This window comes from Sminthopsis crassicaudata, chromosome 4 (genome assembly GCF_048593235.1).
Source record: "Sminthopsis crassicaudata isolate SCR6 chromosome 4, ASM4859323v1, whole genome shotgun sequence".
NCBI lineage: Eukaryota > Metazoa > Chordata > Mammalia > Dasyuromorphia > Dasyuridae > Sminthopsis > Sminthopsis crassicaudata.
Window position 1 is genome coordinate 380548912 of NC_133620.1, and position 17328 is coordinate 380566239.

The 17328-nt window shown below is 34.9% G+C and overlaps 1 protein-coding gene across 3 annotated transcripts in view; it reads left to right on the forward strand.

Annotated features, from left to right (window-relative positions):
* Positions 1-17328, forward strand: part of TAF5L (TATA-box binding protein associated factor 5 like) — a 31457-nt gene that overhangs the window by 5472 nt on the left and 8657 nt on the right. For all 3 annotated transcript variants that reach the window (XM_074262377.1, XM_074262378.1, XM_074262376.1), the window contains 2 exons: positions 11848-11992; positions 14151-14255. In XM_074262377.1, the coding sequence (XP_074118478.1) occupies positions 11851-11992; positions 14151-14255 (247 nt within the window). In that variant the 5' untranslated portion in view covers positions 11848-11850. The remainder of the gene's footprint in view (positions 1-11847; positions 11993-14150; positions 14256-17328) is intronic.

The window sequence follows — 17328 nt, forward strand, 5'->3', positions numbered from 1 at the left end:
GATTTTTGGATTCTTTTTGCTGAACTTTTTTTTTTCCTACTTTTTATTATAAAAGATAGCTCTTTGGTAAATATAAGGAAAAGGAATTAGGAAATGTAGGTGACATAATAGCAAACAATAACAACAAAAATAAAGCAACAAAAAGAGTTGTTCGTCTGAAGGAGAACTTTGGGGTCATTAATGAAATTCTGCAATTTTTTTCTGGGTGATCTGGCCTTCATTATTAATTCTAAACACAATTCATTTTCTATTTACAGTGATAAAGTTGTCCATCTAATCTCATGGCATAGTTTATAGGATAGGCATTTTTTACCCTCTTGATTTTTCCTGAGTGGCTTGGTAGGATACTTGTGAGTACTTATGGATCTTATGCAGGAGGCACTATAGTGTTTTAGGGTTTGCCCTAACTAGTACAATGTCATCTGCACACAAACATCTGGAGGACTCCATGTATAAAAAGTCCCTTTTCAACTTTGACTCTTGACTGGAGTTCCCACATGGTGCTGATAAATACTTTTGGCAAGCATGCTTCCATTTTTACGTCTTATCTGATAATTAGAAGGTCATCAGAGACTGTTATTTCTATTATATCATCCACTGAGTCTTACAAGTTTGACATATCTCATAGGAACCTTTTGGAAGAAAACGTTTAAGGCTTCATCTTTACTGAAACAGTGAAATCTTGTATTCTTTACAGCTTTTGGTCAATTATACAGTGGTAAAAATGTAGTTAACTGTCAAATATCACTTGCAAAAGTCTGTTTGTTCCCTATTAATACCCTTTCAAGGATGTGTTTGCTTCAGTGTCTGCCTATGTAGGTGCTTTTCTTGCCTTTCCACATCAGAGATTCCTCTAAGCTTCTCCTTCACTTCACAAGGAAGAGGCAGCTGCTGATTCTCCCTATTCTCTCAAAGGAAAAGGAGAAAATCTAGCAGCCGAAATATATGAACAGCTCAGTATTGTAGCAGAAAGAACTTTAGGGAATTTCTGAGGAAAGGGAACGGGAAATGCAGAATTTTATTCTGGTCAGGGATCCAGCCCCCTTCTCATGCCTCTGCAAACCTCTCTTTCAGGGTAAAAAGAGAGGGAGGATATATGTAGGCAGCAAAAGAGGGAAGACCTAAGAATGGGAAAGAAAATCAGGAAAGGTGCCTGGGAACAAAAAAAGGCTAAAATATCAAAAGATCAAGATAAAGAAAGCTTATCATAAGATGATAAGCCAGTGGGAAGGCACATAAAGACAGAATGAAAATGAAATACAAATGGGAAAAGATGCCAAAACACCTTAAACAAATATATTCTGTAAAAGAAAATGAACCAAAAATTCCACAGTGAAAAATGAGAATCCAGTAGTATTTCCAGAGATCATAGACTAACAGGAAGAAATTCCAGAATGAGTCACAAGAGAAATCTTTTTTTTTTTTTTTTTAATTTTATTATATATTTTTTTATAATATTATCCTTTGTATTCATTTTTCCAAATTATCCCCCCCCCTCCCTCTACTCCCTCCCCCTGATGACAGGCAGTCCCATACATTTTACATGTGTTACAATATAACCTAGATACAATACATGTGTGTAAATACCATTTTCTTGTTGCACAATAAGCATTAGATTCCGAAGGTACATGTAACCTGGGCAGACAGATATTAGTGCTAACAATTTACATTCACTTCCCAGTGTTTCTTCTCTGGGTGTAGCTACCTCTGTCCATCATTGATCAACTGGAAGTGAGTTGGTTCTTCTTTATGTTGAAGATTTCCACTACCATCAGAATATATCCTCATATTGTTGTTGAAGTGTACAGTGATCTTCTGGTTCTGCTCATTTCACTCAGCATCAGTTGATATAAGTCTCTCCAAGCCTCTCTGTATTCCTCCTGCTGGTCATTTCTTACAGAGCAATAATATTCCATAACCTTCATATACCATAATTTACCCAGCCATTCTCCAACTGATGGACATCCATTCATCTTCCAGTTTCTAGCTACAACAAAAAGAGCTGCCACAAACATTTTGGCACATATAGGTCTCTTTCCGCTCTTTAGTATTTCTTTTGGGATATAAGCCCAGTAGTAGTACTGCTGGGTCAAAGGGTATACACAGTTTGATAACTTTTTGGGCATAGTTCCAAATTGCTCTCCAGAATGGCTGGATTCTTTCACAACTTCACCAGCAATGTATTAGTTTCCCAGTTTTCCCACATCCCCTCCAAGAGAAATCTTTTTAAAACAAGATATTAATAAGTACATCTGATTGGAAATCACAACTCTGGATGCAGAATTTTAAAACAAACAGCAGGACAGAAAAAAAATGAAAATATAAGTTAATTCAAGGATGGAAAGTAAAATTTGATATACAAAAATACTACTCATGTGGAAGAAAATTTGGCAAAAGAAAAGTAAAGGACAATATTGAAAAAAATCCACCAACAATATGACTTATATAAGCCAAAGCATCTGACCTTGAAAAGATGTGTAGAATTAACATGAAGATCATAGATCTTCTAGAAGAATATAAAACCTTTATAAGCTGAAAATAACACGAGGAAACTGTTCAGGACTTCTAAATAGGAGCAGCAAAATAATGATCTTTTGAGTTTACAGATCCAACAGAAGGAAAAAAAAAAATTGTGGTTAAGTTTGACAATCCCAGTAATATGAGAGAATTTACAACAATCAGGAGAACTTTAAATGTGAAAGAACACAAATTTTCTTAGTTCAATATTACTCCAATAGTCATGAGAAATCAGAGGAAGGAATGGAATTAAGATAGCCTCAAAAAGAAAAGAGCAATAGTATAAAGCAACAGAATAGAATTCAGAGTAGATAAGAAGGATAAAGAAGTAAGGAAGATAAGCAAAGGAAAACTTAGAAAAGAGTACAGTTATATAATATGTATACAATTATAAAAATATAAGTAGAAAGAAAAAATAAACTGAATGTAATAAAATATGGCTAAAATTGATCTAGTACCCCCCCAAAAAAAAGTATACCACATCACTATTTCCTCTTTATTGCAAGACTGAGGAACTTTGGATGTGAAATGCCAGTATGATCATACATTGCCAATATATTGGTTAATTTACTGAAGTGGTTTTTTCTTCTCTTTAAATCTTTGTTGCAAAGGATGGCTCAATGAAGATGAATGTATTTAGGAATAAATGGCATATAAAAACAAAAGACAGCAATAAGAAAAAATTGATCATTTCCATTATTGGGACCAAATCTATTTACATGAAATAGAAAGTCTTTTTTATGCACGAATCTTGCTTTTCTATGAAAAAGCCTTGAAGGAAAAATTTATGTTGCCAGATAATGAAATGGGGGGAGGTGTTTAATTCACTTGAAATATGTGTGCATTGGTTTGTTCCTTGTTCATGGTATTTAATTAAGTTCTTCAATTGGTATGCTATTGGACCTTGGAAAAAATGTCATCATAATTTACAGAAATTGATCTTACAGAGAATTCTGTTTATAATTTGGGGGGGTGGGGATCTTATTCTCTACAAATTAGCTTCCATTGGATGCAAAGTTTTTGTTCTTGCTGTTGTTATTTGTACACACCCAATCTCCTGCCTTCTTGCATTTCTCCTCTACCTCTTCTTTTTCACAAGTGTCTTGCTAACTAGCATATATTAGGCACCTGCTATATAACTAGTTAGGTGGAGCAGCTAGATGGCACAATGGACAGAACCTGGAGCCTACTTACAAATCTGGCCTTAGATACTTACTAGTTGTTTAGCCCTGGACAAGTCACTTAACCTTGTTTGCCTTAGTTCCTCATCTGTAAAATGATCTGGAAAAGGAAATGGCAAACCACTCCAGTTATCTTTGCCAGGGAAAGGGTCACGACTAAACAACAACATAGCCAAGTAATTTGCTGAATATTAGGAGAGATAAAAAGGGACCTAAATAAATAAATAAGGCCTTGTATTCAAGGAATTTGACATCTAATAGCAGAGAAATATTCAAATCATAAAAATATATGCAGGATAAATTGGGAGTATTCTCAGAGGAAAAACACTAAGATTAAGGAGGACTGAAAAAGATTTCTTATAGAAGGTAGGACTTCAGCTGAGACTTGAAGGAAGCCAGTAGGCAGGAATGAGGAGTGAAAACACTCCAGTTATGGGAGACAGCTAATGAAAGTGTGCTTAGTTAGAAGATAAATTGTTAAAGAAACAAAAAGGAGACCAAAGTCACTGAATTATAAGAGTATGTGAAAAGAACAAAATATAAGATTAGAAGTTAGGAATGAGCCAGATTATTAAGGGCTTGAAAAGCCAAATAGATTTTATATTTGATCCTAGAGGTAATAGGGAGCCACTGAAGTTTGTTGAATGGATAGGGAGGTGATATAATGTAATGTTCTCTGATTCAGTTTTCTTGGGGTCTCTGGGAGCAGCCTTCATTTCATTTCAGTAATCACCACAAGATCAGCCAGGTGTTAAAGTACAAATCCTTTAGTATCTTCTTCCGGGGGCTGGGCAGCTTTCTGGAGAGCCTTTCAGACCGGTCTTGGTCTCAGTGAGGAAAGTGCAGGAGGCCAGGCCAGCCACCAGGAGCCTGACTGAAGGTGAAATGAATTTCTATCTCCTTGGCTCCAAGAGCTTCTAGTGTGCTTGTCCTCTGTGGCTCTCAGTCCCTGCGTATATGCTCCACACTGAGTAAAATCATATCACTGAACCATGCTAAACTAGATAACCATTGTCTCATCAATTCCACTTAATTAGTACCTTGTAAGCATCCTTGTTTCAAGTTCAGAGTTCTGGCCCATAACAATATAGTCAGGTCTGTGCTTTAGGGAGATTAATTTGACAGCTGAATGAAAGGTTGGAGTAGGTGAAAATGGGGAAGAAATAGCAACCAATGGACTATTATAGTAGTCCAGACATGAAGTGATGAGACACTACCAGTGAGATATCAGAGTAGAGAAGAGAGCATGTACAAGAGATGCTTTGGAGATAGAAATGGACAGTACCTGAGAATTGATTGAGGGACAGGAGAGCAGTGTTGGGAAAGCGGCAAGAATGAATGACGCACTAAAAAAGATACCCAGGTTGACAGCCTAAATGACTGGGAGGATAGTGGTACCAATCAACAGTAATAGGAAATTTAGGAAGAAGGGAAGATTTAAGGAGAAAGATAATGATTTGAATTTAACTAAGGGATGTAGAGTTTTAGATGTCTAATAGGCAGTTAGATATGCAAAGCTGAAAGGTTAGGAAAAGCTAGAAGATAAAGTCTGTCATCTACCTAGAGATAATAATTGAAACCATGGAAGCTAATGAGATCACCAAATGAAACAGTATAGAAAGAAAGAGAACAGGGACCAGTATAGAGCCTTGGGATACGCACAATTATTGCACGCAATCTGGATGAAGTTCAGTAAAAGATTCAGAAAAAAAAATAGTCAAGACAAATAAAGAGAACCAGGAAAATACAAGTGTTACAAAAACTTAAAATAACAAGGAAATGAAGATGATCAGCAGTGTCCAAGCTTCAGAGTGATTAGAAAGGATGAAAATTGAGAAAAAAGCCATTAGATTTGGTAATTAGATCATTAGCACTTTTGGAGGAAAGTAGTTTGGTTGAATGATACAGTCAGAAAGCAGGCTTCGAAGTCAGATTGATAAGAGAATGGGGGGGGGGGGGATGGAAGCTTCTTGTATAAGTAGCCTTCCAGAGGAGTTTAGCCATAAAGATAGGAGGGACATAGGATGGTAGTTATTGGACATAGGTTAAGTCCCAGTGAGGGATTTTTGAGGAGGAAAGATGAGAATTGGGCATGTTTGTAGGTAATAAGGAAGCAACCAGTAGAAAAGAAATGATTGATTAGTGTGATATTCCTCTCTAATTCCTACTATCTATTGGAAAATATAATAAGTATACACAGTGTCTCCTTGCATACACACACATTTTGGGGGGTTTTCCTTTTTTTTTTTTTTTTTTTTAAATTAAAGCTTTTTATTTTCAAAACATATGCATGGATAATTTTTCAACATTGATCCTTGCAATCCTTGTGTTCCAATTTTTTCCTCCTTTTCCCCCATCCCCTCCCCCAGATAGCAAGTAATCCAATATTTGTTAAGCATGATAAAAATATATGTTAAATCCAATATATACATACATATTTATATAATTATTTTGTTGCACAAGAAAAATCAAATAAAAAAGGAGGGGAGAAATGACAAAGAAAATAAAATGCAAGCAAACAACAAAAAAAAGAATGAAAATGCTATGTTGTGATCCACACTCAGTTCCCACAGTCCTCTCAGGATATAGATGACTCTCTTCATCACAAGATCATTAGAACTGGCCTGAATCATCTCATTGTTGAAAAGAGCCACATCCATCAGAATTGATTATCTTTTATCTTGTTGTTGCCATGTCTCCTGGTTCTGCTCATTTCACTTAGCATCAGTTCATGTAATTCTCTCCAGATGTCTCTGAAATCATCCTACTGATTGTTTCTTATAGAACAATAATATTCTGTAATATGCCATAACTTACTCAGCCATTCTCCAACTAATGGGCATCCACTCAGTTTCCAGTTTCTTGCCACTACAAAAAGAGCTGCCACAAACATTTTTGCACATGTCCCTTTCCTTCCTTTAAGATCTCTTTGGAATATAGACCCAAGAGAATCACTGCTGGACTAGAGGGTCATACCCATGTTTAAAAGGAAAAAAAATTAGTTGTATAAGTATATGGTGTGGAGGCAAAAATTAGATTAGCAATTTGTGTGAAAAAAAATCTAGGAGTTTTAATAGATTCCAAGCACTTAGAAGAATCAAGAGAATACGACTGATACACAAAAGCAAAGGTTATTTTTTACTTAATAAAAATGAGATTGTGGGCCCACTGTACTCTTGGCATAGTCAGTTTACATTTGGAAAATTGTGTTCATTTCTGGATATCATGTTTTAGAAAAAAATGTTTACCCAGACCATTTCCAGAAGATGAGGGAGTGGAGTAGTATTTATTAAATGCCTGCTATATGCCAGGCACAGCAGCAGTGTACAAATATCTTCTTTAATTATCCCAATAACCTTGAGAGGTAAGTGTTTTTGTGAACCCCATTTTACAGTTGAGAAAACTGCCAGAGATTGTGACTTGCTCAGGGACATGCAGGTAGTATCTGAAGCTGGATTTATAAGCAGGTCTTCATGGTCTTCCTACTTTATATACTTTATTTATAAGCAGGTCTTCCTACTCTGTCAACTGTGCCACCAACTGCTTCTAAGATGACTACTTGGATGAGAGGATTTGAAGCCATGCCATAAAACAATTGAAAGAAACTATGGATAGTCTGGAGAAATTGAGATTTATTGTACCATGATAGCTATCTGCACGTATTTGCAGTTCTGTTAAATAGGAGGAGGATTAAATCTGCTGAAAAATTCTAGGAAGATGGCAGAGTGGGTCAGAAAATTCCCAGTTCTCTAGATTTCCTACACACACACACACACACACACACACACACACACACACACACACACAAAGGTATGCCTCTGGGCAGCATAGCTAACCCATGATAAATAAGACTTGGGACAAGGGTCCTCCTGGGACAATCTAAAAAGACCAGAGTAGACCAAAAAAAGACTGTAAGACTTAAGTTTAACCAGTGGGAAGTTTAAACTCCAGGTTAGTTCTACAAGAACAGCAAGCAGGGAGACTTGGGATTAGTTGAATTTAGGGGTAGCCTCAGCTGCAACCACAGGAAATTTTACTTCCTGGACAGCCTGGGAAATCAAGACTCTGAGACAGGAAGATTGAGGGAACCTCTCCTGATAGGAACTACAGGGCCCGGCTATGCTGCAGAGACTTGGCCTAGGACAAGAAGGACCATCACACACCAGTGAGTACAGAACCAGTTGAGCAGGGATGCTGCTGAATGTGGACATTTGCAAGATGGTGGAACTTTTTTTTTGGAGTTCCAGGTCAGAGGGGAGAGCTGAAGTGAAGATAGAGGCACCATCCTCCTCCTCACAGGATTAGAGGTGCCTTATACTAATAAATTCTCATTTTTTAAAAAACAATGAGCAAGCAAAGAAGAAAGAACCCAACCATAGAAACCTATTATGGAAATAGGAAAGATTCTCTTCAGATGAGGACATTAGAAAGTAAAAGCCTCTCCTACCCAAAGAATAGCATTAAATGGCTCCCTGCCCAGAAAGAATTTATAGAACCCAAAAATTACTTTTAAAATCAAATACAAGAGGTTGAGGAAAAACCAAAATACATAGATAGATAGATAGATAGATAGATAGATAGATAGATAGATAGATAGATAGATAGATAGATAGATAAAGAACCATCCAAGAAAAACAAGATTATGAAACAAAAGTCAATCACTAGAAAAGGAGATCCAGAGTCTTGAAGAAAATAATTCTTTGAAAATTAAAATTAGGCAAGGGGAAGCCACGAGAGCTCTAAGAGATATAGAAATAACAAAATTTAAAAAGTGAAAAAAATAGATTAGAATGTGAAACATAAGAAAAACAAAGAAATCAAAGATCAAAGGAACTAGGATTGCAATCAAAAATATCTCCAGCAAAACTTAGCATAATATTGAATTTTTAAAAAAAGACATTTAGTGAACTCACAGATTTTTCAGGATTATGTCTCAACTAAACCTGAACTCAGTAGAAAATTTTAACATATAAGAGCCAGCATCAAAGACTAATTTTAAAGAATTCAACAAGGACAAACTTTGGTTTTTAGGTGGAAATGTAAACCATATGTCTTAAGATTGCTATCAGTAATTAGATAATTCAAAAAAAAAGATTGGGGCAGAGCTGAGTGATCTGATTCTTAAAAAGCAAAACTGTCCTAGGGAAAAAGTAAAAATGAGGTATAGAGGAAGAACAGACACAGAAGCAATGGCTCGGGTAGGAGGTCTGGTAGTTCTGAAAACCTCACATCGGGGATAGGTTGAATAGCAAACATTTTATTTTTTTGTTTGTTTGTTTGTTCATGTGCCATAAAGAGTATAGCACCCTTCAAAATCTATTAAAAAAAAAATAAGGGGAAAGAGAATAGGATAAGGGTAGGGTATAGAAAAATGTATAGATTTAGGCAATGAGAGAAGATATATAGGTTAATGGGAAAATGGATAAAGAGGGAAGGAAAGGGTAGAAGATAAGGGAGGGATTTTGTGTGTGTGTTTGTGTAGGTATGTAAGTGTATGTTCGTAATTATATAGATATATATATGTGTATGTTTGTCTATATATATTTATATTTATATATGTATCTCCATGCATAACTATAGTTTACTTAAGAAGTGAGTAGAGAGGAGATGAAAGGAGGGGAAAAAAGAATAAAGTAATAATTGCACAAAAATAACCTCAAGAAAGGATAGATAGTCATGAATGTAATGTCTCTCATTATTATATATGAGTTCTTGGAATAGAAATTTATTATCACATATTTTTGAATCTTCCTTGATGTTCTGCTGAGCACATGACAATGTTTTGAGTTTTTTCTTTTCTTTCTTTTTCTGTTTTATTTTTTCTTTCTTATTTTGTATAGTTTAAGATTTAAAGAATAAACTTTTTAAAAGATATGAAGAGGTTTCTCCTCCCCTCCCCCCCAAAAAGGGGGGAGGGGGAGACTCATGGAGTAGCATCTTTACCAGGAGATAAGCCTCCCTATATTTAGAACTATTTACATCTCTAGTTTTCCCTGGTCTAATTTTCTTCTGCCATGAAGAATAAAACCAGCATACATTTTAGGGGTTAATTAGCATTTGGCGATCTACAAAAAGATAATGTCAGTGCTGTCTACTTTTTTGCATGCTACATGTAACCATCATTATCATGCCTCTTTCCAGTCTTCTGATCAAAGGTGGCAATACAAAGAGGGAAAGAGATGTTTTCCTTAAGAAAGGAAGTAAAAATGACTTGATCAGAGACTTGGACTCATAATGTTTTCTCTTCTTTACTACTTTAATGCTCCAGTGATTTTCTTCATATTCTTCCTTCATCTTTAAAAACATAAATATGTTTGCTTGACTCCAAAAGATAGAACTAGGAATGATGGATAGAAGTGTAGAAAAGTAGATTTTAATTCCATATATTTTAATTCCTAATGTTAGAAAAAGAAACTGTCACATACAAAGCTGTATTAAAGTGAATTGGTCTTTTTCGAAAGATAATGGGTTTCTCATAACTAGAAGTTTTCGAATGGGTACTAATCATTGGCCATAGAGATGTTGAGGAGTGTTGTAGATGGGAAATCCTATTCCATATAGGAGATAAACAAGATGCCTTTTGAGATCCCTCCTTTTATATTCTAAGACCAAAAGCCCATCTATGTCTACCACCATCCCTATCCTCTTTGGGTTCACTAATGTTTATTATTCTAATCAAGAATGAGTTTGGACCTGAATTAGCAACAGGGAAATTGGCAAAATGTTAGCAAAGCTGAGGTGGTAAATGAGAAGGGATTATTTTGCAGACTTGAAAGTACTAAGTACAAGGGGGGCTTACAGGTTAGACTAAATGTGTACCTTTCAGAACAGTTAAGAGGTATTTTTAGCAAACCAAGAGATTTGGGCCTATACCTAACTAGGAAGCTACAGAGTTCTACTTCTTTTCCTCTTTGTAGCAGGATTTAGTTTGCAACAGCAAAAGCTGTGTCTCTGGAGTCATAGTGACCCAGCTTCAAATCCCACCTCTGATCCGAGCTCTGGTGCTTGCTGTGGCATTAGAAAAGTTACTTGGATTCGACTGAGGTTCTTTCTAGCTCTAGATTTATGATTTTGTGAACCCATCATCATAATTCTCCATAAGTGAATTCTAAGAGCAAGGATTTTCCAATTATAACACAAAGATCTTCTGGTAGATGTCTAATGTTATTTATCACTGCTACTGAAGAGTCACTTCCTTTTCCTCTCCCCTCCCTTACCACAGTTTCCACAATGGAGGAGAGAAAACAGCAGCTCCTTTCTGCTTTATGTTCAATGTTGATTCTTAGTCTCTCTTTCCCCGATACAAAACTTTGGTGATATAAAGAATAGCTCTTCACAAAAAGATTTTGTCCCTTCTCTTTTGATTAGCATGTACACTTAGGGAAATGACATATATTCTAAATTCAACTATCATTAGCTGTAATCCTGCTCCGGGCTTTTTTGTTACCTCTAGCTAAATGATATATGCTAGATATGCTTATCATCCAATAATTAGATGTAAAAATAAAAAAATAAAATATTATTTTTTGGAAGTTGGATTACCTCTACTTTTTATTTTTTTAAGAAACTGCTTTTTCTCAGCATAATTCCAACACTTAACCAATACTTTGCTACTATGTTAATGTTTTGGCATAAATAGTACCTAATAATGAGAGAAGAAAAAAGGATTTTTTAAGCAATGTTCGGAGTAACTCAGAGTAACGTTGGCAGTCTTTTCCTTCTGATTTGAAATAGATGTATTTGATAGTGTGCCAAATTGTTTTTTAAAAAAATTTCTTACTCAGATTCTAAGAAACCACTTTTTATGTTTTCTTTATTTTTTTCCCCCTCATAACCTCCTGTCTAGTTTTAGGTTATGGGAGGGATTTTGAGTATATATGATTTGAGTGCTAATTAGAATCTATTCCAGTCAGGAGAAATAAAAGGACTTAATTCAAACCAGTAATAGTTGTTCCTTGTTAATAGTTCTAATAAAAGTCTTGGTGGGGAAGATTGAAATTTTTGTCAAAAGTGTAATTTGACAGTTATCTTGGAATTTTATGATATCGATGGTCTTCAAAATTGATACTATGTTTTGTTTTGGTTTTTTAAAGCTAAAATGGATATTTGCACTGTATGTGGTTTATTACCTTTATTTCTTCTTTTGGAGGTCATGAAACGAGTACGCACAGAACAGATTCAGATGGCAGTGTCCTGCTACCTCAAACGACGTCAATATGTAGATTCAGAAGGTCCTCTAAAACAAGGATTGCGGTTGTCTCAGACTCCTGAAGAGATGGCAGCTAATCTCACAGGTAATAAATAGACTTAATAGTCCAGTCTGGCTACTTTTACCTCTCCTAAAAGCACATGTGGAATTGTGATGTTACATTATAAATGGAATGGTTTCCCTGCCTTGAGTGATGAAAAGTTTGTTTAAAAAAAAAAACAATTTTTAAAGTAATTTTTATAGCTCTTTTTCATTTTTCTTCTGTTGATCATTGTTCCATTTCTACATTTAAATACCCTTGGGATAACTTTGCTTAATTGGATCTCTTGCCTAGTTTTCTTTAAATTGCTATATCTTACATTACTTCCCTCTATCTTATGAAATAACTTTAGACTGAGCTCCTTAAGAACAGCGGCTTTTTTTTTTTTTTTAATTCCTCAGCACTTATACTTTTTAATAGTGCCTCAAACATAGTAGGCTCTTAGTTCTTGTTGACTTAATTGCCCATCATGTATTTAGCACATAATAGGGGCTTATTAAATGGTTGTTGACTTGTCTATCTCGTGTTCCAAACTAATATTGCTTTTGATCATTTCCTGCCACTTTGCAAGTAAATTAAATATTTGCTCATTAAGGTACTTTCTGAGCTGGTTTGGTCTTGTGACAAAAACTTTACAGTGGTTAAACTTTTGCATAATTATAATTAGTGTGAATGTCATTTCAGTTGTACATTTCCCATTTTTTTTGTTATTAATCATTTATCTAAAGAGTTCTGGATTGAGTTGTTTCAATTGTATGTCATGTCCTTCATTGTTCTCACAAAGTACTCCACTGTTTCATGATGGCCTGGAGGTGACAGAGGATTCTTAAAGCATATGTCAGTGAAATATAAACTCTACCAGATTATCTAACCTTCTGTAAAGGCATCGGGTTTGGTTCCAGCAATCTGAGTCTGTTTTCTGAGGACCAATTAATTGTAAAGATATTCTTCACCAAAAGACAAGACACTTAATAATGTGCCATGACAAACAATGGAAAAAAAAAAATAATGGTTTTTATTCTTGTACTGCCCTCTTGTGCTTTTGCAGAAAAGAAAATCTGGTAAAGCTTGCTAAGAATCATGCAAGTTTTAGAGATCATGTATAAATTTGCTTCAGTGTTATTTATTGCTCATTGTCATATCCAAATCTTCCTGACCTTTGTTGTGTTTTCTTGGCAAAGATGGTTTGTCATTTCTTTCTCCCATGAATCAAGGCAAATAGAGGTTATGTAACTTGCCCAGGATCACACAGTTAGTGAATGCGTAAGGCCGATTTTGAGCTTGGGTCTTTCTGACTCCAGACCCAATTCTCTATCCACTGAGCCATTTGACTATCTAAAAAAGCTTACTTTGAGCCATGATCAAATGGACATAGAATAAGCATTTGTATACATCTAAAGGAAAGGATTCTTACTGATGTAAATTCACCAGTGACTTAGAAATAGAATGAATTTCTTATTTCTTAAGAGTTTTCACTTCCTATAGATTCAACTATTTGTTTACTAAATATAATTAGCACCAAAACTTAGATCCTGGGACTTAATTTCTCATAAGTGTCTTTATAATAGAAATTTTCATATTTAGAAAAATAATCATATACCAAGAAAGTTTGTTTTTAGCCAGGTAACTCCTTTTGTCCTTCATTTTGAAATATGGAAATATTTAAACTAAAGTTACAAATATATTGGTATTCAGGTGATAATCTGTAGTTTTTCTCATACCTCTAAGAAGGAGATAGATTCACTTCAGATGAACAGGTGCAGTAAGAAACCATTGCCTTTATTTGGCATGGTTTTGTTTTTATTTAATGTCTTTATATACAGTATTTTTAAAGCAGGTGGAGCAACAGGCACATAAGTCTTTAAACATCTTCAGATATTTGAAATGCTAAAAGCAGGTGAATTGATAAATTAAGTATAATTACTATTGGAAGAGAGCCAATTTTTTTTAATATTGTTATTTTATTTACCTTGATTGTTTTGTTGTATTGTAGAGTACAAGAGAAACTGTTAGGAATAGATCTTTAATAGAAGATAGTGAAATGGTCTGTAGTTTTACAAGTTACTGGTATTAGAAAAATCTGTAATGCATTGACCTTTCTGATCCTGTTTGGTTTGATCTTTTTATATACTATCAGATATTTATATAGTTAGTAATTCTAATTCTGTGCTTAATTCTGATGGATGTTTGTCTTCTTCTTTAGTCCAATCAGAGTCTGGTTGTGCCAACATAGTATCTGCAGCCCCCTGCCAGGCTGAGCCTCAGCAATATGAAGTACAGTTTGGTCGATTACGAAATTTTCTCACTGGTGAGTACTTGTCTGGAGTTACTATTTTTTAATGCAAATTTCAACCATGTTTTTAATACTTAAAAATAAATCCACCAACTTGACAAAAAGACATGAGAGAATAAGGAACAAAGGATTGGGAAATCTAGCACTCTTTGCTCTAATCTTGGCTTTACCACTTTGGTGGTAAAGGCTTTGTAGCCTTGTCTTAGTCATTTGTCATCCCTAAATCTTCTTGATTTCCCAGTTATAAAATGAGGATGGTGGCAAAGTGGTAGTAACAAGACAAAAATCCTGCCAAAATTCTATAGTTCTTATTTTAAATTTAATTTAAAAGAAATTGTATGGGAAACCATGTGATCCTACTTATTAATCACTCTCCAATTATTTTCTGAGTGCTTGATATGGGTAATTATTGTATTAAATGTTGTTCAATGTACAAAGTAGCATAAAGTAAAGTTCCTATCTCTAAAGAACTTTGCATTCTGGTTAGAAATAACATATTCCTAAGTTACCTGGGAGACAATATGGGAATATTTCATATTCTGCCCTCATATTGTTTATTTGGTTTTATATTGGAATAATATCTGACAAAATGTGTGTGTGTGTGTGTGTGTGTGTGTGTGTGTGTGTGTGTGTGTACGTGCATGTGTATATGTGCGCATCTTTATGTGCTTAAATTGAAAGTGAATGTAAAGAACCACAAGTTATCTACAACCACATTATTATAATTTTAATTTTTAATTTACATGTGACTTCATAGTAGTAAAGGTAGTTGGTAACTTAAAGACAATATAATATAGTGGAAAAATGCTGGATTTGGAGCCAAGGGATCTGAATTCAGATCCCAGTTCTGCCACTTGTGTAAATCAGGGCCAGTCACTTAACTTTTAGAAGTCAGTTTTCTCATCTATAAAGTGAGTTAGACTAAGATCCCATCCAGTTTTAAATGAATTATCCTATATACTGTCAAAAAATTATAATTATAAAATTTAAAAAATAAAAATAAATAAATAAATGAAATAAAAATAAATAAAATAAACGAGTTATCCTTTGGAGTGGAATAAATAATGGGGGAGGGGGAAGGAATGTATAGGAAGTAAATATCAAGAAATCCAGAGTGAGTCACATAGTGTATATATGGCATGTTCCTGAAAAGCAGAGTGCTGGAATTCATTAATAGAAATGTGACAGCTAATTCTCCATTATGCTTGTTGTTGCCCAGATCATTTATCCAATACCATCCTTCTTCAATTCGATATCCTTGTGGTAACATTGAAAGGTGCTTGAATAATGATCATGTAACCCCTTTATCTTACCTGTGAAGGACCTGAGCCCCAGAAAGGTCAAAGGATTTGGCTAAGGTCATGCCCAAAACATTTCATGAACCCAGCATGCCTTAAGTCCTGGTCCTGTGCACCTATACCCCAAAGATTCAGGAGACATAGTAATATTAAAGAAGTTTAGCAAGGTATTTGTTTGCATTTTGTTTGCCATATCCTGACTCTGTGACCCTGGGCAAATCACATAACCCCAATTGCCTCAGCAAAAAAAAAAAAAAAAAGAAAAGAGATTGGTTTATTTTTAAGAATTTGTCTCACTGCTTGCTTTGGCTTAGAAAGGTGATTGTACAGTCTCTTTTCCTTGAAAGAGAGAAGCATTAATTTCTCCAGCATAATGTAGTTGTAGTCATCCCAAATGTGGAAATGGGTGTAAAGGACAAGGGATAGAAGAGTGCTTCTTCCCAACCCAAATTAGACTGTCTCCCTCTAGTCTGTCTTCAATTATCCTGAGGTTTCAGTGTTCATGCAGGGCCTGAAAAACAGATAGAAAGAGGCAACCTGGGTGGTTTAAAAAAAAACAGAATCTAAAGAGAAATAGGTCGATTAATTAAATTTATAGGTCTTAAGAGGTAAGGACTTTTTTTTTTTTAATAGTAAATCTACTATAGATAAACATTGGACTTTTTAAGTACCTTAGAATCATGTTCAACTGCATCTTTAGTATTTTAAGCAGGAGTTTAACTATAATGATGTATATCACTGCTTTTGTTTTTTTGGTTGATTGTTTTTTTGTTTGTTTGTTTTTTTTTGCTACTGTATTCATGACCATGGTGATGCTCTTGGTGAATCAGCATGGTTTAGTCCCATTATCACTAAAGCTTAGATGTGATTAAATGCTTTTATATACCAGGCTTTCATAGCTTTATTTTTTGTTGAGGATTTTTCAGCTGACAGCTGCTTTTCCCTGAACATTCTATTCTAAAGTCACCAAATAAATAATAGTAGTCAAATCAAAAGTTTAAATGAATTTTCTGCTTCCTCAAGCTATTATTCTACATCTTTTCACTTTTATATTCCTAGAAAAAAATGACTTATCTCTGATGCATAACTACCCATTTACTTCTCAATCCCTTGAAATTTAGCTTCTGATTCCATGAACCAAACTGAAATTGCCCTTTCCAAGGTTATAAGCAGTCTCTTCAAGTTCTGTGGCCTTTTTTCAATGTTATCCTTTACCTCTCTGTAGCTTCTGATACTGTTCACCACATCTCATTCCTAGGTATTCAGTCCTGTCTTGGTTTCCATGCTGCTGCTCTCTCTTAGTTCTCCCAGCTGTATTTCTTCTCATCATAATCCAACAAATAAATCCTTAATATAAGAGTTTTCTGGCATTATCCTGGGTCCTCTGCTTTTCTCTGCATGTTCTATTTTAAAGATCTGATCCAAGTTTACCAGTATAGTAACAAATTCTCAAAGACTTAAATATTTTCTCTATGCATATAACTTCCAAATCTACATATCTATTTGTAACCTCTCTCAAATTCCAGTGCATCATTATCATCTCTCTGTTGGTTCTTCCCCCCCCCCCTCAATATATTTAAAACATATTTGCTCCTGTAAACCTACTCTTCCTTAAAACTTCCTTATTTTTATTAAAGACACCACCATCCTCCCAGTCACCTAAGTTCATTTTTATCTAAGTTTACATCCTTAATCATTGGTTATGAGTAGTCAGACAAAAAGGAAAGCGTCATCTGTTGCCATGGCTCATTTATTCTACTTCCAAAATATCTTTTGCATCCATCTCCTTA